We start from the raw sequence: 26,205 nt of genomic DNA, 5'->3' as shown, positions 1-26,205 counted from the left end.
AGGAAAGACTCCATCGCCTGGATCCAAAGAGGGCTGTGAGTTTTTATCTGGACAGGACTAAAGACTTTCGTCTAGATGATCAACTCTTCATTGGCTATCTTGGTCATTCAAAAGGAAGAGCAGTGCACAAGCGCACTTTGTCAAGATGGATTATCCTTGCCATCAAGATCTGCTACGCCCTGGCTGGTAAGACCCCTCCTGAGGGTATTAGAGCTCATTCGACTAGAGCGAAATCGTCTACATCTGCTTTGGCCCGGGGTGTTCCTGTGGCAGATATTTGTAAAGCCACGACTTGGGCCTCCCTCCATACTTTCTCAAAGCATTATTGCTTGGACTCGGAGATGAGGAGGGAGGGCCACTTTGTGCGCTCTGTGTTGCAAGACTTTCTGGTGTAGGAAGGTGGACACCCTCCTCCGGGAGTGGGGACTGCTGTGGGAATCTATTCACAAGGTGAGGAATCCACTGGCAGATGTATCCATCAGAAGAACATGTTACTTACCTTCGGTAACGCTTTTTCTGGTGGATACAGTATCTGCCTGTGGATTCCTCACTGGCCCAACCGCCTCCCCATTGTCCACCTATGTATACCATGAAATAGGTCTTGTTGATATGTTTTTCAACTTTCTTGTACGTTTGTAGTAGATGCTTGTTTAGTTAGCATTCTTTTCCTTTGTATACTATGCATATGTGTTGGTATATTGTATACTATGTATACTTTGAGTCTGTCGATGGTCCACCTGTTCGCCTCGAAGGCACGGAAAAAATGGGTGGAACTGACGTCATCACGCCGACGTGGGCCTCTTATGGCTCCGGTGACGTCATGCGGAATCGCGAGCGGAGCCGATGCATTATGACGTCGCCCACGTCGACGTGGAGTGCTGGGAAAGAAAAGTTCCGTGGAAAGCTGGCGCAGGGGATATTCACAAGGTGAGGAATCCACAGGCAGATACTGTATCCACCAGAAAAAGCGTTACCGAAGGTAAGTAACTTGTTCTTCCTGCATTTTCTTTTCGCATATCCTCAAGAACTTTACCAAGGAACAGTTCAATTGAGGGTCGCTGGGTGTGAAACATGCCAGGACAGCCTGCCTCCTTGTTCAAACCCCTTGCGGGTTAAATTTAGGTTTCAGCAGTTATTTCCGTTCTTGTGAAAGTTCTTTGCAGGAGCATAGTAGATACAGCAGATCTTCCGGTGCTGAATCGCATAAGCGTCACCTAGGGTCCACCTTCTCCTTTAGCCAGGGAGCCATTAGCGCAATACCAGGTGGGTGCTGAGGATGTGGTGAACACTATGATATAAACATAAACAGAATTACCTACAGATCATCACATCTAATGCAAGCACTCCCCTGTGCATCCCACCAAACTCACTTCAGTATCTGCATTACCTTTTCACACAACCAGATCAGGAGGTAGCCTAGGATCTTGGCTCAGGAGGACGACAGGCAGTTGCCTTCAGTTGAGTCACTGAATAATCACCTGAAGGAATAGAGCCCTTCTCCAATCCGAAGTGCTGAAAGGCACCATACACACAAACCCCACAATAATGAACTGTCCAGGTTACTTCACCCTCCGACTATCCCTGGCGGCTATCCTTAAGCATTACAGCAAGTTAGGCATGAGATGATGAGGGCAGTGTCAGTGGTATTTTAATAATCCAAGGCTGTAATACTGTGCCTGCAGTGGTAAAAGGCTTTGGCCATTTTACAGCTCGGCAAGGATAGCACTGTGATAATCCTATGCTTAAAGACTTTGCTGTGGAAATGGTAAAAGAATTTGCCCCTTTCTATTTCGGTGTGGATGACACTGTTCTAATCCTACGCTTAAAGACTTTGATGGAAAAGCAGACATTTGAGGTGAGCAATTTTAAGTGTCGCTGGTGTTGAGAGAGCTCTATATTGGAGCTGCTTTCCACCTAAACTTGAGAACTACCCAGAGTTCTCTGCTTCTTTTTTGCATAATTTATCCGTCACTCTATGCCTGAAAGTTTTTTTTCTGTATATATATATATGTAATAAAATATTTTTTATTTAATGAAGGGGGGAGACTTCTGGCATCATTAGGATGGCGGGCGATCCCGACTTAAAAAGGGACCGCCCTCCATAAGTGCGGCAGTCCCGTTGGGGAGATTAGAATGCGTCCGCCACACTGGTGGGCGCATTCTGCATTTATGACATTGCGGCGGGTGGTGCTTCCAGCACCACCCGCCGCAATGACAAAAATCCATGTTGTTCATTTGCATGCACAACGTGGCAGGCACCGCGCGGTGCCTGCCATGTTGTGCATGCAAATGCAGGGGGGTACCATAGGTACCCCCATGTGCACCCCCATTCCCCAGAATTCCCAATGGCAAGGACCGCATGCCTTTCCGTGGCAGCGTTACCGCCACAGAAAGGCAATTCCCCGCATGTATCGTAATATGGATGGCGGTGTCTAACAGACACCGCCACCATATTAAAACCTTTTCCACCCGGTAAAGCCATAGTAATATGGCAGGGGGGAATTGGCATGCGGGCGGGAGAGAATGTCAGGCGGATCGCCACCGCCATTTGAGCAGTGGCGATCCGCCCAACATTCTAATTTACCCCTTAGTGTCTTGTGAGTTAGCGATGACGAGACCCTTTTGGGTCCTTATGGACTCCATAGAACTATGACGTAAGTGTTCTGGTGCAGTGAATAGATTTCATGGTTCGAACATTGAATTTGCAGCTACACACACATGAATAAAGATATGTAATAGTAAGCTCAGTGTGTGGTGTATTCATTTACGAGTACCTGGGCTGGGGAGGATGCTACAAAGTCCTCCATGTTCAAACTTAGAAACTTTTCTGGAAGGCGAAATCCTTTCAAGGGGGCAAACAAGCTGGTTGGGCCCTACCAGCAGTTCGATGTTGGTGGCTGCATCTCATTGGTGGTCCAGTGGTGACTCTGGTTCTTTTTCAAAAAGGTTCAGAAATTCTTTCTAAGTATCTAGTCATGCAGTTTCTGAGGGGAAAGCGCCCACTTTAACACTAGCCAAGGATCCAGGACCTTTTGGGTACCATTTGGGGGTTAGGACTAGAGCCACCCGCAGGAACTGGGCAAATCTAGTTGGGACTGCTCAGCTGGGTTCAGCATGGATTTGGGCTTCTTGCTGCTTTTGTGCTCCTGAAGCTTAATAGGAGGCTAGCCACCTAGCCCTTGGTGTCTACTCTTCTGTCCTGGGTAGAAGTGGGAGACAGTCTAGCACTTGGGGTTTCTCTCCATAGGTTAAACAGCAGGTACAGTACTTCTTCTGTCTTTCACAGGTAGTGAGATGTCCTGAAGAGGATACACAGGGGTGCCACATTTATGTCTGACAGTAGCTTGCAGTTGGAGGAGACTCCTTATCTAATTGAGAAAAAGTTCCCAGGTTAACCCTACCCACTATTGCATAATTTTCTGGGGTCTTGGCCCTGAACAATCCCACAGTGTGTCTGCCAAAATCCACCTTAGCAGAACCTTTCTTCCCCTGGGCGGAGCTTTGGGCATGCCCCTGAGTTGTGACAAGGGAAATGAGAAACTCCCCCTGCAAACCAGTTCTGAAGTAGGTTTTCACCCCACTGGGATTGGTACTACTCTGACTACCTGATTTATGGAAGCGGCAGGCTTAGGTGTAAGTCACATCTGTCTGTGACAGGAGATGCCCCTTTAAAGCTTGTACAGTTGGTGGGAACATCCCCAGTCCATACTTTCAGGGGGAGATCATACCTTCTCCCAGCCAAGGCACTTTTGTTCCCGTTCCAGGGAGTCATTCACACCCTCACCAGCAGGCTCCCAGGTTACAGTTGAGGATTAACTATGACAAGACTGCTAGGGGCTTTTTGGCAGAAAAATAGTGACTTTCTGAAGCCAAATTTCAACATTAGCATTAGGTTGGATTTTGTTTAATTATAAAAATGAGTATTTGAGTTATTGTGCTAGCTATTGGGAATCTGACGTTAGCTTTGAGTGAAATAAAGTAACCCTGCATTTCCAATGTCACTGCCAGCCTTGCTACATTGAAAAACATGTTTGGGTCTTGTTTCACTATAAGGACATGTAAAAACATTAAATACAGACATCCTACTTTTAAATACCACGCACTCTGCCTTAGGGCTGGTAAGGCCTACTTTAGGGGTGACTTACTACTATTTAAAATGAATGTTTAGGCCTTTTGAAAGGGGGGTTTATTTTAGGCACACTTTAACATGAAAATTTAATTTTCATAAAGAAGTGTTTCTCTCTTCACAGATTAGGCACAGCAATACTTGCGGTATAACTAGCAATCGTAGTAACTACTCCATGTACCCGAAATTACTGTTGCCCCTGATGTTGATACATTTGGAAATGGTGCTGCGAACGCCAGGCTTTGTGGTCCCTATTAGTTATGGGGCCTTTTGTGTTCATTTTCTACACAATTTCACAATCTATTGAAAAGGTAAGAAAACTTTACATTTCCAGACTTTCAGAGAAAAGTCTGTTTATAGTTTGACTCTCTTTGATTAGAGCAAAGATTACCCTGCCTGATTATGAAATTAATTTTGGAGTGCACAGAAAACTTCAACTAGTTGGCAATACTAGCTGGGAAAAGTTTGCAAGGTTTAAGATGAGTCAAAATCATAACGTCTGCAAAAAAAACCCTGGTGAAAAAACCCCACTTAGTATCGTACTAACATCAAGCCCTCCTAAGGCCATCCTCAATAGTGCTTCTCATTGACTGCTAGCAACGTATTGATGTAGTGCTTGGGGGCCAAAGAGAATGGAAGGTCTTGAGTTGTGGCCTGAAGCATATCTTGCTCCATTTAATTGGCAGAATGACAATGAGGGCAAAAGACTGTGATCTTGTTATTTTTATGGACAGCAGTTTAAATGTTGTTTTTTCGCTCTAGATTTCTCAGCTGTCAGAAAAATTACAAGCAGAAGTTGTGGAAAATGGAGAGAACTTTTCTGTTGGACAGCGTCAACTTCTCTGCATGGCACGAGCTATACTTCGGAATTCAAAGGTAAAAATATGTATAGTGGGGTATTATATGTCTTTGCCTGTATTAGTTTCTGCTGTAATCAAAGGCCCTGAATGTATGTAGTACAGTTAAGATAACTTAGGACCTCCTATTATGGTATTATTTCACATCCTATTTGCCATAGAGCACTGTTTAGATTTTGGTCATTGCAATGTAGTGTAACAGAAGTGAAAAGTGACAAATCCACTTAACTATACTGTAAGCATTTGAATTAGACAAATGTCATTATTATCTTCCAACTCTAAACAGTTGCACATAATAAAGGTAATCCAATACCACATGCCGTATATTATAAGGATATTTCAAGTCACCGAGGAGTTCCATGACTATGTAGAAGAACAAGAGAGTCAGGACAAAATATTGCATAAAAAATATTTTGATACAAACATATCGTGCCAAGAATATTGAGATGTCAAAAATATCGTCATTAGGAATATCGAAGGTAAGAATACCATTTTAAGTGTTGTTTTTAATATTGTTATAAAAATGATTGTTGTATATAATATCCTTTTTATGTGTTATTTTATACGCATTTTATTGTAGTGTGTATTATTTTAGTTTGGTAATTTCTTTGTTAGTGTATTTTGGACATAATGTAATTTTTAATGTAAAATTTCTATCTTTGTTTAGTTTTATTAATGCGTATAATCAATATTTATGTTACTATGTTATAAGCGCAAGATGTTTATTTTTTGGGAATAAGGGTGGGAAGATTTCTAATTTGTGAACATTTATATTTGATATTGTGTTACATTTTTATAAATATGTAAATGATGCACATTTTTATTTTACATTTTGTAAATAATGGTTTCTATTTATTAATATATTAAAAAAACTCAGAAAAAGTACACATTTGTGGGGAAATTTGCTAAATTAAAAGTAAATGTATATTTGTTTGTATTAATACATCTTTTATATATTTTTGTAAAGTTAATTTAAAAAATATTTGGAAATAACTAATTTTAAAAATGTTAATATCCTCTTTATATTGATTAATGAAATTTTTGATGTCGTTTTTTTCAATTTCATTATTTTAACAAATATATTTGATACATTTGTCTTTTATAGAAATTATGGGCAACATTATGATGACGGACAGTCAGATCACCGTCTACCATCAGGGAGGTCGAGGGACTGCCCGAAAGGCAGGCAGTGATTTGACTGCCCAATTACGATTTGACCGCTGTGGTGGCAGGCGGAAAGTGCGTTTTTCTACTGCAGCTTGTGCTGCGGACCAGAAGAAGGGTGCCTGGCATCTGGTGCATGGATGTGTAGGGGGGTACTGTGAGTGCCCCCCGGGCCACTCTACAGTGGCCCACGTGCGACAGGGGGACTGCTTGGGACCCCAAAGTCCCTTTCCGGCTGTGGAACATCGTAATCCCTATGGCGGTGCCTACGCAAGCACTGCTGCAATGGTAGGGACACAATTCCAACCACCACCACGATGGGATCTTAGGGGCTCATTATGATGGCGGGCGGACATCAGTCTGCCTGCCCTCGTAGCGGTGCTGGGACCCCCGCCAGACATGCAGCGGTCTCACCACACATATTAGGATGCGCCCACCATACTGGCGGGCACATCCCGGGCTTTTAACATTGCGGACAGTGCTGCTGGCTGCAGCACCGTACGCAATGTCAAAAGTCCTCTTCCACGCAAATAACTAGCAAGCAGACATTTACCACGCATATCATGACATTGTTTTTTTTTTATTTTGTTTTAATTGTAATTTACTATTGCATTTTTGTTGAAAGCACAAATATGAGAAAGCCCTGCAAATGGAGGTGGAAAATTTGAAAATCGGAAATGCAACTGCTATCTAAGCAGTGCAGCTTCAAACACAGGTCATATATTTGGAAAAGTTGTCAACATTAATGAGTGTTGCTTTCCGACTACAAGAAAACATTCAGAATATGCTGAGTAATGGTTAAACCCATTTGTTTATGGGGAAAAGATGCAAATCTTACTTGAGAGGGACCAAATCACAGAAAATTAATAATACTCCTGCAATCACACTTACCCACCTACTCCCTGTTAAACCCTCTGCATCCCATCCTGGCCTTTTTTGAAAAATATTTTTTTGATACTGTGGTAACTTAACTTTTTTATATAATTGGTTATTAAAATGATAATAAGGGTTTGAAAAAAATTTCCAGTGTACTAACACACAAGTAATCCAGCCATACTTAAACACTCACTGCCTCTAAACCCTTGTGTATTCCGCACTGAGAGTATATTTTCAGTAATTTCATGTATTTTTATTAAATAATGAGGTGCATCGTGTTCCAAAGAAAAACACTGTCACCTACTGTTCAAATTCGTGGTAAAGTCTTGCGTTGTAAAGACTGATGTGCCAACAGTCATTTTGATTTAAAAAATGTGTGGTACATGTTATACAAAGTAAAAACTTCGGAGTAAAGGCTAGTCCCATATATAAAAAATATTTGAATGCAATGTTAATATTAAGGGCCTTATTCTGAGTTTGCCAGTCCTACAGCGGACTGTGCAGTGCACTATCTGCTGTAGGGCTGACAAACCTGCGGTGCGATTACCCGCCAGATCAGGCTTTTATTCCTGGTCTGGCAGGTGGGCATTTGGCGCTCTCACAGCTGCGGTATGTCAGGCTCATAGAAGAGCCTAACAGGCAGACTGCCACTCTCAGATCATCACCTGCACCTTCCTGCATGGTGTAGCATACATGCCACACCGTGCATGAACTGGGGGTGCAAATTGAGGGGGGCATATGTAGGGGGTACTACATGTGCCCCCATGTGTCTACAAGCCTAGAGGCACAATGGCCTTTGTTGCCTCACCGCCACCCTTTCCACGGCAGTCTCACCACTATGCTTTGAAGTTTTCTGCCAAGAAACTAAAAAACGTTTTTAAAAACACCCCAAAAAACCTAAGGTTGTTAAAAAATACAAAAAATGATAAACTTTTTTTTTTTAAAACAACAGTTCTTGTTGGAACCCTCAATTCTGGTTGAAGAAGGAATAGTTATATGTATGTTTGAATCAGTGTAAATATGTCTTGTTCTGTGTGTCAGTGTATGAGATAGTGTATAGATGATTGATGGTGTGTGAGTGGCTTTATGTGTGAGTGATTGGGTGCAGGAGTCATGTATGGATAAGTTAATGGGTGTGTGAATAGCTGTATTGGTGCGTTAGTGGGTGTGTGAGTGCCTGTATGGGTGAGTGAGTGCATGTGTGAGTGGTTTTATAGGTTTGTGAGTGCCTGTGTGAGTGTATGTATGGGAGTGAAAACGTATGGGAGTGTATTTATGGGTGCATGAGTGGGTGTTTGAGTGGCTGTAAGGCTGTTTGACCTGGTGTGTGAGTGGCTCCATGGGTGAGTTCATAGGCGTGTGAGTGGCTGTATGCATGAGTGAATAGATACATTAGTAGAGTATGATAGAGTGGGTGTGTCAGTGGCTATCTGGGTAAGTGAGTGAGTGGATATATGAGTGGTGTGTGGGTGAGTAAGTCTGTGCATGTTTGGTATATAAGTGAGTGATTGGCTGTATGATTATCTGTGTGAGTGTGTGAGAGGTTACATGAGCAGAGGTGTGAGCGAGTGAGTGGGTGTGACAGTGTCTGTATGGGCAAGTGAGTCAGTATATGAGTAGTGTATGGGTGAGTGAATGGGTGCATGAGTAGTGTAGTGGTAATTTATTGGAGGCATTAGTATATGTATGGGTGATTGAGAAGGCACATGACTGGCTGTATAAATGAGTGCGTATGCCAGTGCCTATATGGGTGAGAGAGTGCCCATGTATGTGACTGTATGGGTAAATGAGTGAGTGGCTGTGTGTGTGAATGAGTATGTGTGTGAGTGGCTGTATGTATAAGTGAATGGATACATTAGTAGAGTATGAGTAAGTAGGTGTGTCAGTGGCTGTCTAGGTGAGTGAGTGAGTGGATATATGAGTAGTGTATGGGTAAGTAAATTGGTATATAATCGGTATATAGGTGAGAGTGGCTGTGTGGGTATCTGTGTGAGTGAGAGGCTGCATGAGCAGAATTAGAGTGAGTGAATGCATGTGTCAGTGTCTGTATGGACAAGTGAGTGAGTATATGAGTGGTAAGTGGTTGAGTGAATGAATCTATGAGTAGTGTGTGGGTGATTTACTGGGTGCATTAGTGTCTGTATGGGTGATTGAGTACGTATGTGACTTGATTGGGTGTCAGTACCTATATGGGTGAGTAAGTGACTATATGAGTGTGTGGATGAGTGTGTGAGTGTCTGTATGGGCAAGTGAGTGAGTGTATGAGTGGCATATGGGTGAGTGAATGAGTGCATGAGTGGTGTATTGGTAATTTAGGGGGGGCATTTGTATCTGTACGGGTTATTGAGTAGGCACATGACTGGCTGTATAAATGGCTGTGTGTGTCAGTGCCTATAGGGTGAGTGAGTACCCATGTATGTGACTGTATGGGTGAATGAGTGAGTTGCTATATGTGTGAATGGATAGGTATGTGAGTGGCTGTATGGCTGTATGGGTGAATGAGTATGTGTGAGAGTAGCTGTATGTGTGATTGAGTGAGATGTGTAAGTGCCTGTATGGGTGACTGAGTGGGTATATGAGTAGCTGTATGTATGAGTGAATGGATACATTAGTAGAGTATGGGTGAGTGAGTGGGTGTGCCAGTAGCTATCTATGTGAGTGAGTGGGTGAGTGAGTGGATATCTAAGTGAGTGAGAGGCTGCATGAGCAGAATGTGTCTGAGTGAGTGAATGTGTGTGTCAGTGTCTGTATGGGCAAGTGAGTGAGTGTATGAGTGGTATGTGTGTGAGTGGAGTGAATGAGTGCATGAGTAGTGTATGGGTAATTTAGTGGGTGCATTAGTGCCTATATGGGTGATTGAGTAAGTATGTGACTTGCTATGTAAATGACTTATTGGGTGTCAGTACCTATATGAGTGAGTGGTTGTATGGGTGAGTGAGTGCCTGTGTGAGTGACTGTATGGGTGAATGAGTATATGTATGAGAGGCTGTATGTGTGAGTGAGTGGGTGTATACCTAACTGTGTGGGTGAGTGAGTAGAATATGAGTGACTGTGAAGGAAGTGAGCCGATTAGGGCCACCCGGTCCAATCCTGACCTCCTCTAGCCTTCCAAGAATCAAGAGTCGATGACGCAGTAGAGAATACAAACATACTAGTTTATTCACTGCATTGTAGTCCAATCAGACCAGCCTCCTATAATGGCTGATGAGAGGACTGACTGTTACAAGCATAAGGTTACATTGAGTATGTTGTGAAGCCTACAAAAGACCCATCTAACATGGAAAAATACTGGTAGGCGTCGTAATATAATGGGGGTACAGAACATAAGTCTCAATTCTGCAGCCTGGTACAAGCTATCTACATTTTAAGATTGTCTGCCCTATCCTCCCCTCTAGGCGGGTGGTTCGTCGGCTCTGAGACTGGTGTAGCTGCAGTTCCGGCAGGTGAAGGGAACGTGTGTGCATTTTGGGGCGGTCTTGAAGCAGGTGAGGGTCCGTCCAGGGTTGAGAGCATGGAGTGTGATGGCATCATAGCGGCGGCAGTCGTCATGGTGGGATCGGGGGTCATGGGTTCTGGCGCTGGGCGCGGTCCAGGCACAGACGGGCACAGACAGGCATGCCTTAGGTGCGCCACGCGTCCGCTGCGTGGCCGCACAGCGGCCGGCATATATGGGGAAGTGGGAGGGAGGAGTAGCTGGGAGGCGGGTGCAGCGAATGGGCAGTCAGGGGGGCGTGGCCACAGGGGACACAGTAGCGGGGTAGGAGGAGGATGACGAAGAGAACAGAGGGAAGGGCACAAGATCGAGTGGAAAAACGGGTGTTGCAGAAGGCAAAGGGCACAGGAAACGGGTAAATGAGTGGCACAGAAGGCAAAAGGGCTCGAACAACGGGTGTTACAGAAGGCAAAAGGGCACAGAAATACAGGGGGAACGAGTAGTACAGAAGGCAAAAGGGCTAAAAAAACGGGTGTTACAGAAGGCAAAGGGCACAGGAAACAAGGGGAAAGTGAGTGGCACAGAAGGCAAAAGGGCTCAAAAAACGGGTGTTACAGAAGGCTAAAGGGCACAGAAAGACAGGGGGCATGAGTGGTACAGAAGGCAAAAGGGCTAAAAAAAAAAACGAGGGGGACACGAGCGGAACAGAAGGCAAGAGGGCACAGAAATACAGGGGCAGCTAGGAGACAGAAGGAAAAAACGGGCAGAGAGGCACGGGGCAGCGAGGGGAACAGCAGGAAAAAAAACGGGCAGAAAGACACTCGGACAGCGAGGAGAACAGAGGGAAAAACGGCACAGATCAAATACAGGCAGCGGGACAGCAGTCACAGGCACAGTAATGAAGACAACGGCAATACAGGAAATACAATGAAAACAATACACTACAATACAATAACTAGCGGAAAAAAGCGGAGATGAACAAACCTATGGCCTACCACTGGCCACCAGGGATGAGGCGCAGGTGGTAGCCTGCGGGTGGAAGAGGGCCTCGAACTTCCTCAGCAGCGGCAGCTGGGGCAGGGACACACAGGCGGTGCTGTGCGGAGTGGGAGCGATTAATTGATTGATTGATTGATTGATGGGCAGTTGAGAACCCAACAGCAGCAGCAAGGGCGTATGTTCTTATAAGGTTTTCCCATGTTACATGACTACTTTTTTGTTACAATCAGGATTTTTCCTATCAACATTGACGGTGACCCATGTCCAACACACAAGAAGAGTTCTTTAAGGTGTAAGTATAGCACACTGTGTATGATGATGTGCTTTGTCTATTTCTTGAAGCAGGTGAATTTCTGAAATCTTGTGAACTGTTTTGTGATCAAAGGTCTTGATCAGTTCTGTTTATCCAGATCCAATAACACTATTATATATGTAATTTCAGCATCATCTGGGGCAGGCGAAGAAGTTGCCAACACAGGTGGGGAAGCAGCTACCCACTGTGTTTCTGGTACTGACACCGCCAACACTGAGGGACCCAGTGGCACATAGGGTGAGAAGAGTGCAACGGAGGCACCAGAGACCCAACATCTTCTTCAGGGGCTACCTTCAGCAAACACTCCCTAGTGGTGGCAAACCCTACTGCTCCTGTAACACCTGCATTATTGTCTACCACACAGAGTACCATCTCCACCCTCTTGCTTCCCCACAGTTGGCCACACCTGGCCCCCTAAAAGAGGTGGCGTCTCCTTCACTCCAGGCACCTCACTCCCTGTCCCTGTCCTCCTTGGGCTGCACTGAGCTCCTCATGAGCATCTCTGTAGGCCAGACTGCAATACTGAATGACATCCAGGAGCTTGGCTGCCAATTTCAACAAATGGTAGCCTACCTGAAAGGTATTCACAGTCCTATGTCTGGCCTACAGAGGTCTTTTCAAGTTCTAGCCTCTTCACTGGCAACAACCTCCCAACAGTCCCAACTGTGTGCCTCACCTTCCATCTCATGCCTGTCCAAATTACCTATTCCCAGACCTGTCCCAATTACACTCACACCGTTGCATGCACCACTCACACAGAAACAAGCAGCATGCCCACACAGAACACCACTAAAAACACAGGCGTGCATCCAAACAGACAGACCACCACCACAACTAAAGACACCGCAGCCACCACCATACTTACATACCCTTTCATCACCACTAGCACATCCCAGACACTGCACCCACTGCCACATCCACCTCCACAAGTACACCCTCAGACACCGCACCCACCACCACACTCAAATGCACTACCCCCACCACCACCACCACACACTCAGGTACTGCACCCCCACCTCAGCCACATCCACCACCACCGGCACACCCTCGGGCACGCACCCACCACTACACTCACATGCACTCCCACAAGCACACCCCAGATACTACATCCACCCCCTAGCCACATGCACCACCACATCCGGCACACCCTCGGGCACGCACCCACCACTACACTCACATGCACCACCACAAGCAAACCCTCAGATACCGCACCCACCACCACACTCAGATGCACTACCACAAGTACACCCAGCATACACCGCACACACCACCACAGCCATATCCACCACCACAAGCACACCCCCAGACATTGCACCCACCACCACAGGCACATACACAATGACCACACTCAGCACCTCCACAGCACACACTCCCATAAAACGGAAATGCCCAAACTCATCCAAACAAGACACACCAACAGAGCAACACACACACAAAGGGCACAATATACACCAGATCCACAGACACCTGTCCCCTCAACAGACACATCCACAACAGACACTTCCACTTTCACTCCCTCTACCCCCAATCCCAACTCCCTCCAGAACATCCTACCCATTTTCCGCATGCGAGTCTTATGTTTGCCCTTGCTCTGACCACTGCCACACCCAAACACCCTCTCCCAAATGCACACATATGCCTTACACCCCCTAACCCATCCCCACCATATCCAAACCCACCCCTCAAAAGGCAGAAACCACCCCTAATACCCCACAAGCTACCACTAAAATTGCAAAGGCTCCCATCCCAAAACCAAGACCACCTCTCCCAAACCCAAACACCCCCCAAACCCTCACCACTCCCAAACCCAACCCCTCACCTCCCAAGTAACATCTTTGAGGTGCCTGCTCTGCCCATTAGATACCCCTTCACAGGGAGGTCCCTCTGGCAGTGCAATTGGAGGCAAGCTGAGTGCCATGGCACACATGTCCACAGGACTTTATGGACCCCATTTGAACTTGTCAAGTTGATAGACTTATCTCATTGTGAATAAATCACAATTTTTCTTTTCATCACATTTGTCCTGGCAATATTTTCCTTTACAATTGCTTGATTCCTAGCAATGTTTCATTGTAAAATATGTGGTACATATGTTTCCTTAGCATGAAGGCAGGAACAAATACATACTTTTTATATGTCTACTATGTTACATGCATACACTGGGTCACATGGTATGGATTGGTCATGTGCATTTAGGTGCAGCCATTCAACATAGTAGTGGACACGTGAAGCAACAAATAGATGATGACACATTTAAGGATATTTTACAACAGGTGTGTTTGTTTCATCTTGTTTACTGACACGTAATGTACACATCTGCATTGCAATTCTAAATTGTGTACAATACAGGACTTGCACTAAAAGGGGAAATGTTACAAGGATGATTATGCAGACCATTTCAATTTAGGTCTGCCATTGATTTTCCAGGTAATCTATGAGGTGATGGTTACATCTTGTCTAGTACAATTCCTACATGATGTTACATTAATGTGTGATGCATGTGTTTTTATTGTGACAATTTTCGTAATTTATTTAAACACACCTGTTTGGTGAGTTTATGATTTTCGATTTGATATCCTTTTTTGTGCAAGTGTCCTTTTTTTGGACAGCAGCTGGCACCAACTTTAATAACACAATGTGGTTATACAGGTATGTTACTTTAAATTTCCTGAATGTCATCATTAGTGACATATGCGTTGCACATTGGTATGCTATTGCTTGTGTGAGTGATTTAAAAATGCACAAGTCCTGAGCAAAAGTGAACAGTCAAGTGAAGATGGTAACAGGTAATAGATGAGGTTACCTTTGTTTCTGCCGATGACCGTTTTGATTTGTATCTCAGGTGTGGAAGATTTCCCACCACAGTTGCCCCAGCGGGAAGGCATATCATGATTGGCCTGGCAAATAAAGTGGTTGTACCACCTCCCAGACACTTTTTCCTATGGTGTAGTCGACGTGAGTTATAAAATCTGGCAGTGACGGTGGCATGACAGCGGTCTTTTGTCCATGCACCTGCCAGGATCTAAAGTGAGTGGGCAGACCACCAACTAGGCGAACGGTGAATCCATTGAAAAAGCAATAGTGAGCCCGTTTCAGCCAAGATCTAGATCAGGTCTATAGATATAGGTGCATATAGATATTTATTTATCATTATTTTAAATAATGATTACATTTTTGTATTTACACAAATGTTTAAATTAATTTTGTTATGTTTTGAGCTTTATTTTTTTGGGGTGACATATTTATTTTAGTCATGTAAGATTATTATAATGTTGTTAAAATGCTTATAAATGTTTTTAAATGTTTATTTTCACATTTTCTTCTATGTAAAATGTTGTCATTTTTATGTTTTGCAATTACAATGTATTTATTTTTGTGATATTCATTTAGTTGATATTGTGTTGTTTGATATTTTCGATTAGATGTTTATTTAAAGGTTATGATATATTTGTTTCCAATATTTTTGTTATCAATATTAGTTCAAATCAATATTTTTAAAAGTAATATTTTGGTTCTCGATATTTGTGATTTTATTATAAGTACAGGAAGGGAATATTTTTGCGAATTTAGTTTATTTTCCGATATTTTTGAGATTTGGTATTGTGTGCATCAGTATCGTGTCACTGATCCAGGAATGTGGCTACATGCTGAGTTCCTTTAAAAGGTTATGGTTATCCTTATCATGTACGGCAGGGTGTTACAAAATCACCTTTCCCACAAACCACTTAAATCCTTGGTGCATTGCTCTTTCATATGAAAGATAGAGCATGTTTGAAATATCAACAATAAAAATAGAATCTCTAGTGCAAACTAAAACACATGAAAAGGTTTTTGGATAATTGTTGCAAAACAATATTAGAATCAGTTTAATACAAGTCAGTTTTTGAAAAAGAAATAAAGTGCAGTAGCTCGGAATGTATAGAAACATGCCGAAAGATTCAAACTACTTTTATAATTTCCTAATGAGTGTCAGAAATAAACATGTTGTCACACATATCTTCTTTCTGCTTGTCACTGTCCACCTAGAAAGAAAAGACAAATAGAACATCTTTCCTTTTTTAAAAAGCTGCTTTAATGTGCTCCATGAGCTGATCTGCCTGTCCCCTCGGTTGCTGGCTTTGGCAGCAGGCGTTGCGACATCAAAACTGAACTGTAATAAATTACTACATTTGAGCGCTTATGTAATTTCTTCATAATAGCCGACTGGCTACATCACAAGTCATCTATCATAAATAAATTGAAGACAGATTTTTATAAAAGGATTGCATGATTCCATTTATTATAAGGTTATAAACATAATCACAATGAGTTCTTCACTGTGACAATATCACCAGTCAAATGCAGCTTTAACGAGGCATGGGAATAGTGGCTTAAACCCTTTTTGATTGAGCAGAGGTAGAGAGATGGAACCAAAGACTGCATTATGTTACTACTCACCATCACTACCTAATTAATGAGTGGCTAACATTTTATTGGTAGACACAATTGGTAAATTCTCGAGGGTAAGTGATTGCGTTTCTTTTGCCTTCATGTGTTTCTTATGGAGATAATAAACCTTGCATGTATATCTAATATAAATTAGCACTAAAAGTTCCAACTTAAATCATTTTTCGAGTTTAGAATTTACCTTGAATAAAACACTCTTTTCATTAGGACTATCACATACAGAAGTCTAACCTCCTGTAGGAGTGTTGTGCTGCAATCCCCATAGCACAATTGTGCTTACATACCAATTCCCACAATAATGCCACAAAACATCTAATCTTTTCTGTCCCAGTTAATTGCAATTGTCCCTCAGATTTCTCCCAATCTTCTCAAAGGAATTCTACATTCAAATGATCTCTTCTACCAGAAAATTGATCATCTCACTCCATTATTATTTGCACCAACTCCCTGGGATGGTTAACCAAAAAGTCATCCATTTGATCATACTTGACCAACCCATTTAACAAAATGGGTGAAAAAGGATGTATGAGCAGATAAGAATTGCATCCTCCCAAAACACTTGACAAAAACAAATGAACACCTTATACATGGGAATGTGTTCCATGTACTAGTACTAGAATAGTTGGAAAGAACAGATTATGTCTGCCCAGGCAAGTTTCTAAAAATGACACAAGCCATCACGCACAAAGGTGGGTTACATGCTTCATCAGGTTGTTCCTAATCCAGATTCCATTGGTCATAGTTCAGATGGGCTCCTACAGATAGAAGCTTTTGATAGGGATCTTGAGGTTTAGAACAAGCATAATGAACACTAGGATTTACTAAAAAGAAACAAAAATGACTTAAAGGTCACACAAATAATGTGAATGTCTGTGTTAATATTAAAATCAGAATAGCGAAACTGTTGGAGGACAGTCATTGGCCTGCCATTCCCTTTGGTCAACATGTTTCAGCCTTTTGTCTCAGGCATCATAAGAGGTCTATGGCTTCCCTCAGGAGCTGCACTGTAATTCAAGTAAATCTGTGTTAGGAGTATCAGTATTTAGCCATCTTCCTGAAAAGAAATATTGGTGTCTGTGCACCCGTCTCACACACACTTAAAAACATGCATTCCAAATACTTGCATCTGTGTAGTATGCTGAAGGATGAGTCATAACCTGTAGAAAGGTAATGAAAATATGAAACACAGTAAGGTCAGTATAATCTTTTTCTTAAAATCAGCGTATAACTTCCCATCAAACATTGGTGCAGTTGGTGGTAACACAACACCCTACTGCAAACATATGTACATTTCAATTCCCAATTCCAAAGGTGCCACACAGCCAGGTGACAAACGATCAAGGTACTGGGCAGCATTTTTCATATTTTTAAAAGACAAACCTTCACAGTGGGGTTGTTTTTGAAAGGTCAAACTTCCTGAAGGAAGGGGATTTTTAATCCATTCTGTGAGGGACTTGGGTTATTTTTTATGCCTGGGGCCAACATGTTTTTGCCTGGTTTATCCTGTCTGGACTGAGTATTGAACCAATCAGAGTTTGTTTTTAGCGCTGACTGTGTGATGGGCACTATATGGAAGTCCCTGAACAATATTTTTCCCTTGCCCAACGTACTTTTGTTGAATAGCTGGAGAACATTCAGCAACATTGCGCAATGCCAATAAGACAGTCATTCTGTATTACATCACAGACTGACCAGCAGTATTTTAATTTTTAAAAGACAAACTTCCAAAGCGTGGGGATGTTTTTTAAAAATAAAGCTTGATACCCCAGAAGCACTGGGAGTTTTATATTACTGTGTGGGGGATATTAATTGTGTTTTTAGGTCTCGCCTAGGCAGCGCATGCGCTGTCTCGTCGAGAGATGCTGTATACAGTATAGCGAGAAAGCTCTGCCCACTTTTCGCCTATCTTTACCTATCTTTTTGATTGGTCGAAATTTTAAATGCTGCATTATGATTGGTTTTCGGCAAGTTAGTCCCACCTCCTGACGGCCATGTCGTAATTTTTATCCTTCCATGGCTATCAGCCCCTTTACTTTAAAAACTCTTTTGTTCCCCTGCCTCCCCCGTTCCCTCCCGCAGTCTGTAACTTCTCTGCCCACCACCACCCCCCACTCCCGATCATGCCTTTTTGGATGCCCGCACTTTTGTTTATAATGCAATAGGTATTGCGTAATACGAGTCCTATTGCATTTTTAAATGCTTGTTTTCTCCTGGGATTGGCTGACTGAATTCGCACTTTATTTTGCCTGACCTGTCCAGAACACATGCGCAATACAGACAGCTATCTTACGCATTTGTCCAGCAGCCGGCATGGAGACGCTCTTGCGCACGAGCAGGAAGGTGTTTACAAGGACACAGGCAGGCGCCCAGCAGAGCAGGAAGAGAAACGTGCTGCACCTGAACACCCACAGCTGCAGCTTCTTCAGCAGCGCTGGGGGGTCACATAGTGACATTTGGCATTCTCTGCAGCTCGTATAGGGACATGATTTGCCCTGTTCAATTAAACTACTGAAATGCGGGAAATCTTCAAAATGTTCCACCTACATCAAATAAAGTAGGAACTGCAGCTAGTAGGCGAGGAAATAGGCACGTTGTAGCCCTCCCATGTCTCCCTGATGCTGATCACGTCAGAATCAGGTGCAAAATATATGAAACATTTCTTTAAATGTACTTGTTTCACCGCGTACACCAACAGTCTCTTCATCTAAGCCCTATCGGTGTAAAAAAAATGCAAATTGAATTTCAAATCACATCCGTCTCTTTATTTTCCCCAGCTGGCCACCACACGCCAGTAATCTCAGAGCACCTGCACCCTTCGCAATGACCCTGCCAGCAGTGAATTACAACCGCGGGAGCACAGTAGATTTCAGTAATAAGATTGTCGGAATAACACAATGTTGTGGTGTAAGATAGCTCGGGCACTCCTGACGGTTGCTGTGGGTCATTTAATCTTACGTCTTTAAAAGGTGCGCCCTTGTCACTGTGCTGATTAATGGCCCCTGGAGGAGAGTGCCGCAGTGTCGGCCTAGCATGTTATGGTTTATTAAATGACCTGTTTTTCTTAATTGATGACATTTATTACCACTATGTCAATGTAGTGCAGAATGAGAATTAGGCCGCAAATGAGAAGACAACATCGTTTTTGGCAAGGCCACATGAATCTATCCAGAAGAGGCAGGGTTGGCAGCTCTGCCCAACAGTAAATTTCTCATGAAACTCCACGGTGCCAGCTGCAAGTGACACGATGTGTCATTGTGCCTTGTGTGATGTAGGATTTCAAGGCGCAAACCACCTCCAAGAGAGGACTGGAAATCACACAATAATCAGATGTATTGCACACAGTAATAAAGAAAAGACAGCGAAGATAAACTAGAAGGATGGATATACTAATCAAGAGCCTCAGCCAGGTGCCATTAAAAAGATGAACAACAGTTGTCAGCTCATACCCAGTGTGTCAGCACAGGCGCTGGTCCTGGTGTGTTGTCAAATGATAGGCAGGGCCGTTTCAGGTATTAGGATTGCTCTGTGCACGCTAAAATGTGTAGGTGCATGCATACGAGTAATTTTTCAGGAGGTCTTGTTTGTCCCATCGTTGGTAAATGTCCAAGTTTATGTACCTCGGTGGACACTAGCGCTACAACTCAGTAAACACTAATGAAGCTTATTTTACGTGCATATACTTGATTGTCTGTGTCAGTCAGCCCGCCTCATCTATTGGATTGTTCTGCCCATACCCACGTGCCCCACAGTCCACTTTCCGGCCAGGGAGTCCCTATTGGTGTTCACATACTTCAGGTAGAAAACGTCCCCATATTTTCATGAAGAGAGGCACTTACAGGAACCCCACAATTCAGCATTGACTTGCTGCGGTGGCACGTGGGATCTTCTTTGACACAACTGCAGGCTTCTCAGGAGGTCCTTGCATCACACGCATCACGTGAAGTCATGCTGCACGACCCAACATTTTCGTGATGTGCTAGGGGGAAGCTTACCAACACCCCTCCCATCCCGGACATATTGGAACCACCCAAATTCTAACATCACACACCTCAGCCATCATTCAGACTCGGCACTTTCATTGCACCTCAACCATGGTTCAGTCAGCTACATCAACTCAACTCTGATACAAACAGCTCTGCCACTTCAGTGCAGTCATCATCCATGCTTGGCTCGCTCACTGCAGTCCAGCCTTCATCCAAACTCACTCCTGCCACTGCATTTTAGTCTTCAGCCACACTCTGCTCTACCAATGCACCCCAGCTATAATCCCACTTAACATAGAATGAACAAAAGTTTGTTTTTTAGGTTTGTGAGAAAGTGTTAATTATTGCTTGGTTGCCCCCATTTTTTGCTGACTGGTATTACTAGTTTTTTAACTCTACCTTCTGGGGCACCACTGTTCAGACCCCAGTATATATCCTCTGACCCATAAAACATGGTAAAATTGGCTAATCCCCAATTGACATATTTAATTTTACAGTAAGACCATGAAATATGGTGCAGAAAAATACACCAATGATATGGAAAGTTACATGCCATCTATGGACTGCTGCACTTATTGTGCCATCCAGTAGAGTGACAAAGTATACATCGCATCAGGCCTACCTGTGTAGACTTACTCCTACAGCTTTTAAACCTGCAGGTGAAACTTTCAAAATCAACCTTTTTGGCAGAAACAAATGCTTGTTTTAAAAATGGAATAAGTCACCCCTGAGCAGGCTTTGTCACCCATAATGTTGAGTGCCTAGTATTTAAAAGTGACTAGCCCCCAAAGTCTATTTTCACTGTTCAGGGTGTAGCTGTCCTATGAGAAACATTAACGTTCAGAGAAGATAAGTCTGCTAACTTTGAATTGGGATAAACTACAGAGGCAATTAAACAACTATTTTTAATATTTCTTGAAAATCTAATTGATTGGTAAAGTCAGATGATTAGTGAATATTTAGAAACAGTGATTTTTAAAGTTATACACTCCCTGCCTGAATCTCTTGTTGGCTAATTAGCATTAGCTAGCAGCTGGACCCTGTCATTGCATCCTCTTAATAAGGTGTGAAAACGACTTCTAGAGCACAAACAAAGATGTAGACCTTTTGCCAGAAGACCTGGGGATGAGAAATGCGACACCTCTTAACCCAGGAAGGACAGCTGGGGTGGGTCCAGGAACTATAATAGTTGAAAGGGACTAGGGTAAGGCCTATACATTCACAGTTGAGAGTAAATGGGGATCTTAGGAAAGGACGCCTTTTGTTCCTTTGGCCATCTATCACTAGATTCGCACCAGAAATGTGAGAGGGGAAGCAGGTCTCAAACCAGTTTGGCATAGCTGAAGAGCAGAGAACTACTTATTTCCCTATAAATCACCCCTGGCTGGGACACCAGCCACCTCCATTGGTGCAAAGGTTGTGTCATCTTTTTCATTTTATTTAGAAACGTGCACTGACAGTAAGGCACACAGGACAAGTTGTTTTCGCTCATTGGTTAGGGAGTGTCCAGGAGTCATCCCCACAAACTGGCTAGAGAATTCTACACAATAGGCACCTCACCCACAGATCATCAGAGCACTTTCTGGGCCTTCAGAAGAACAGAAGAGGACTAAAACTGCTGTTTGAGACCTATGGTGAGACCTGAAAACCTGGATCTGCTCCCACTTATTCCCTGGACTAAGAAATGAACTTGAAGCGTCAGTTGACTGACCTCCTGTGTAGCTACAAGAATATAACAAGCAGCAGCAAACCAAGAGCAGCTTCTCCAGAAACTCTGAAAGGTTGGAAACTCCTCCTGCTCATCAGCAGGACTTCATAGCACAGGTGTGATTTCAGTGTCCCATTTCCAGTAAACTATGACAGATTCTGCTTCAGGCCCTGCTGCCCGATTTTGAGCTCTACAAAGAAGACCAACTCCAAAGGTAGAAATCTTGACCAAGGGAAGGTGTGAACATAATCCACACAATGTGAGGATTTTGGCTGCCATGAAATTTGAATATCTCCTACTTTGAGGTTTTCCTGCCAAATCCAAATTCTTCAGCAGGGGCTTTGAGAGGACTTTAGCAGATACAACCTTCAATTTTGCTCACTGGAGTTTATCGACTTCTATTTCAGAGACTGAGTCAGAAGATTAAATCTTCAACCAGAACAAATCTGCATGTCCAATCAGCGGTCCATCAGTGTCAGTCTGAAAATGTTTCTAGACTGTAGTCAGCTGCAAACAGTGACTAGTGATTGGTGCTTTTCTTTTATTTCAAATATTTAAAAATTATTTTCACTGATATTTTTCAGTTAGAATCCATCTGGCTGAAATATCAAGATACAGAAGAAGGGAGGAGGGCGTGGCTAACAAGCAAAGATGGCGGACGCACTCTAATGGGGCTCTGTGTCAATCCCCCTTTTATCTTGATTAATCCCATGCAAAAATAAGTGATTCAGCTGCCAGCAGGTGCGGGATCCCTCCTAGTGCTCAATGGCCTCGAAACTGGAGAGTGACGGGACTGCGGGCCGTCTGCCTGTGGCGAGACCAAAGGAGCGGCTGTGGCCTCAGCTGGGTGGCTGGGGCCTGAGGCAAATGTGGAGTGGCTTTGTCCAGTCCGTTACTGCATTAAGTACAGACTGCAAGGAAGAGGCGAAGGTCCAGGCAGCCCCACCGCAGTAGTGGAGAGAGGTGGGCATGCAATCAGTGCTAATACCCACAGCCCAGGTGGAGAGTTACGTCTGGGGAGAGGCGAGCCTATCAGGGCTGGATGCTGTTTGGGTAGAGGTGAGGGGGGAGGGCCTGCCTCGCTGGCCCAACAACCAACAGAGTAACTGGCAGAGGCTAAAGCAGTGGTGTAGGGTGGAGGAAATAGCACAACCTGCGCAGGCAATGTGGAGCACTGAGATGGTGGCGGAGGCCTGGACACTCGGCTCTGCCCCCACACCGGAGTGCATGGAGCGACATTGGTGGCCTGGGTCTGCAGCCCACTGACAGCTGTGTCCGGCAGAGGAGAGAGTGGTGACAGTGAACTGAAGGGCAGGAACAAATACAAGGGCAGAGGTGAGCTCTAGACTGCGTGGCTGATTGCTGAGACCCAAGGGTGCCGGGCGGAGTTTGGAGGTCAGACCGGGCCTAGGCCCCAACGCCATGGTATACTAGCAAAACAGAGGCACTGAGACGATCTGAGGCCCTTTCCCCGCTGTGGGATTGGAGAGAGGCCAAAATACATGGATTGGCGCCCAGATGAATGCTGATGGTGACGGGCTGTACAGTGAGGACCGTCCCAGAGAGTAGAGGTGAGCCCTGAGCCACGCGGTTGGCTGCTGGGGTTAAACAGAGCTGGGTGGGGTCTGGAGGTCAAATCAGGCCTAGGCCTCTCAGTGGTGGTGTGCCCATAGCAGAGAAGTGATGGTGACATATGAGGCCCTTCCCCTGCTGCAGGAAAATGGAGAGACCCAAGCATGCATGCTGCCACATACGCTCATAGTCCTTGCGCGTGCTGAGACAGCCAAAACGGGAGAGAACCAGTGTGGCACTATGTGGAGCAGATACCACGCACAATAGACCAGGAGGCAGGCTTAGTTGCACTCAGATTGCACAACGAATCACTTCCACACTAGTTTGGCCTTGCTGATGACTCACTGTGGATGATGAAGTGACAGAGGACACACTACAGGAAATACGTGCCAAGATAAAGCTCACCTGTTGCCAAACCACAGAAGCGAGGGCGGTCATTAACCTGCACTGGCTACTGGAGGGACTACAGTTAGAGACTGGAAACAAGCCCACACTGAAACCAGTCAGGACCAGTATAGACAGCTCTAGCAGCAGTCGAGAAAATAGGAACAGCCCTAGACCAAATGCACACATCCTTGGAGTCTAAAATTGACAAAGTCACATCTGACTTTATGCTCCTTAGGGCTGATCACTGCAAACTAGCTGAAAAAGTCCATGCTAATGAGCTTGCACTAACAAATCTGCAACCAATGGGCCACACCCATGCCATGGCATTGCAAGACCTATTGCACTGAGTGAACATCTTGAAAGACAAACTGGAGGGTGCCGAAGGGCGCTCACACCGCAAGAATGTGAGGGTGGTGGGCCTTCCAGAGGGGGAGGAGGGAAGTGACCTGGTGGCCTATGTTGAGCGCTGTTTAAGGGAAATGCTATCAGAGAGTGCCTTGTCGCCCCAATTGGTGGTGGAGCAGGTGCACAGAATGCTGACCCGCAGACTGCCGCTGGGAGCCAGCCCGCGACCGCTCTTATTCAGAATGCTGAACTACAGAGACAGGGACACCGTCCTGAGAGAAACACGCAAGTTAAATGGGATCACGATTCAAAATGCCTAGATTATACTGTTCCCTGACTATACAACGCAGGTGCAGAAACATTCTTTCAGTGCTATGAAACGCCAACTCTGAGAACTGGACATGCACTACTCCCTACTGTTACCCTCCAGACTGCGGGTGGTGGTGAAAGGTGGCACTTGTTTCTTTGATATGCCATCAGATGCCTGGGACTGGCTAGAAAGAGCAGGCCTAGTGACTGGACCTAAACCACCTATTGAAGCGACAGCAGCAAGATGAGAAAGAAGAAGCTGGCGCAAGGGCGGAGTCCTGGCTACCCGCCTGTCAGTGGCCCCTAACCTGAAGAAAATAATAACGGAGAGACGAGAAGCCCTCCACGTAGGGGCGGCAATCTGAACCAAGACACAGGGTTGGGACCATGAGGCAGAGTCTGCCAGGTCACAGAGCGAAGATGACTCTGCTCCCATATGGTCTGGAGACACAAACTCACCACTCTTGCCAGTTGTCACACCGTCAACTTTGGACGATATAATCTGAGCAAACACAAGAAGACAGAAGGTTGAACTGTACTTCATAGTTTACAAATGTAGCAATGAAGTGGTCCCAAGCTAGGCGCCCCACATGGTGCACACCACACAGGTGCTGGGTTGTTGTCTGGACGGGCTGGGGTGAGGCATCTACAGAGCACAACACTTCCCCCTGCATGGCGGCGTACTATGCCCCTATGGGAAATGTCTGGCACTACGAAAAAGTAAATATTCAGAGAAATAGTAAACATTTACAACTCTGTATAAATTGTGCCTTTCTTGTTCCAGAGCACCCACTCTAATAACGTTATTTGAAACAATGTGTATGATTCATCCTTGATCACATAAGCATTTTCCATACCTGACAGAACCAATTGTAGCTTTTTTGTGTCATACCCAGGTTCTGAGGGACACTGGCTTACCCCATTGTAATTATACATGGCATTTAAAGTAGAGCACTATGGGGGGTAGACTGAAATCAACATAACACAGCACGCGACCCCCTTCTTTTGCGTAATGTAACCCTAGATTTTTGCCCTAGCTGTTTTTGCTGGATAACAAACTCTGTGCACTTCACCCATGCGAACCAGAAGGATAGTGCTTGTGTTTCCCCTTTAAACAAGGTCAAATTTGCATATCCCAAATTGGTGAATTTAACATACCTATCACTCCCTAGGAAATTACTACAAGGTCAACCCAGGGCCTGTAAGTTAAGTGTCACAAGTGGACCGCAACACCTATGTAACATCCTCTACAGTAGCAGTGCAAACAGAACTTTAGGCCTACGCTTGCAGCCTGAATGAAGCAGTGTAAAAACTACTATTTGACCTATTAACAGGCCTAAACCGTACTTTTAAATATTAATAAGTCACTCCTAAGTAGGCCTTGTAGCCCATAAGTCAGGAGTGAAACATTGGATTGTTGGTTGACTGGGGTGTGAGCCCTGGTCAAGCAACAGTCACACTCCCTTGTACGGTGAACCACCTAAAGTTACTAAATGAACCTGTGCTTAATCCTGGGTAGCTTGCCGAAAAAAGCAGTCAGGCTTAACTTAGACGCAATGTGTAAAGTATTTATGTATCACACAAGCAGGAATGAAGTGGAAACACAGCAGAAAAAATCCCAAACCAATGTACAAAAATAGAGTACATTTTAATATTTTTTTCTGACACCAAAATGACAAAAATCCAA

At 44.3% G+C, this 26,205-nt stretch overlaps 1 protein-coding gene across 3 annotated transcripts in view; it reads left to right on the top strand.

Annotated features, from left to right (window-relative positions):
- Positions 1-26,205, top strand: part of ABCC12 (ATP binding cassette subfamily C member 12) — a 907,115-nt gene that overhangs the window by 823,002 nt on the left and 57,908 nt on the right. For all 3 annotated transcript variants that reach the window (XM_085640128.1, XM_085640130.1, XM_085640129.1), the window contains one exon: positions 4,889-5,002. In XM_085640128.1, coding sequence (XP_085496254.1) covers positions 4,889-5,002 — 114 coding nt within the window. The remainder of the gene's footprint in view (positions 1-4,888; positions 5,003-26,205) is intronic.

The sequence above is a fragment of the Triturus cristatus genome, chromosome 12 (assembly GCF_964204655.1).
Source record: "Triturus cristatus chromosome 12, aTriCri1.1, whole genome shotgun sequence".
Classification (NCBI taxonomy): Eukaryota; Metazoa; Chordata; class Amphibia; order Caudata; family Salamandridae; genus Triturus; species Triturus cristatus.
Note: the sequence above shows the minus strand (reverse complement) of the source record. Positions and strands in the feature narration are given on the sequence as shown.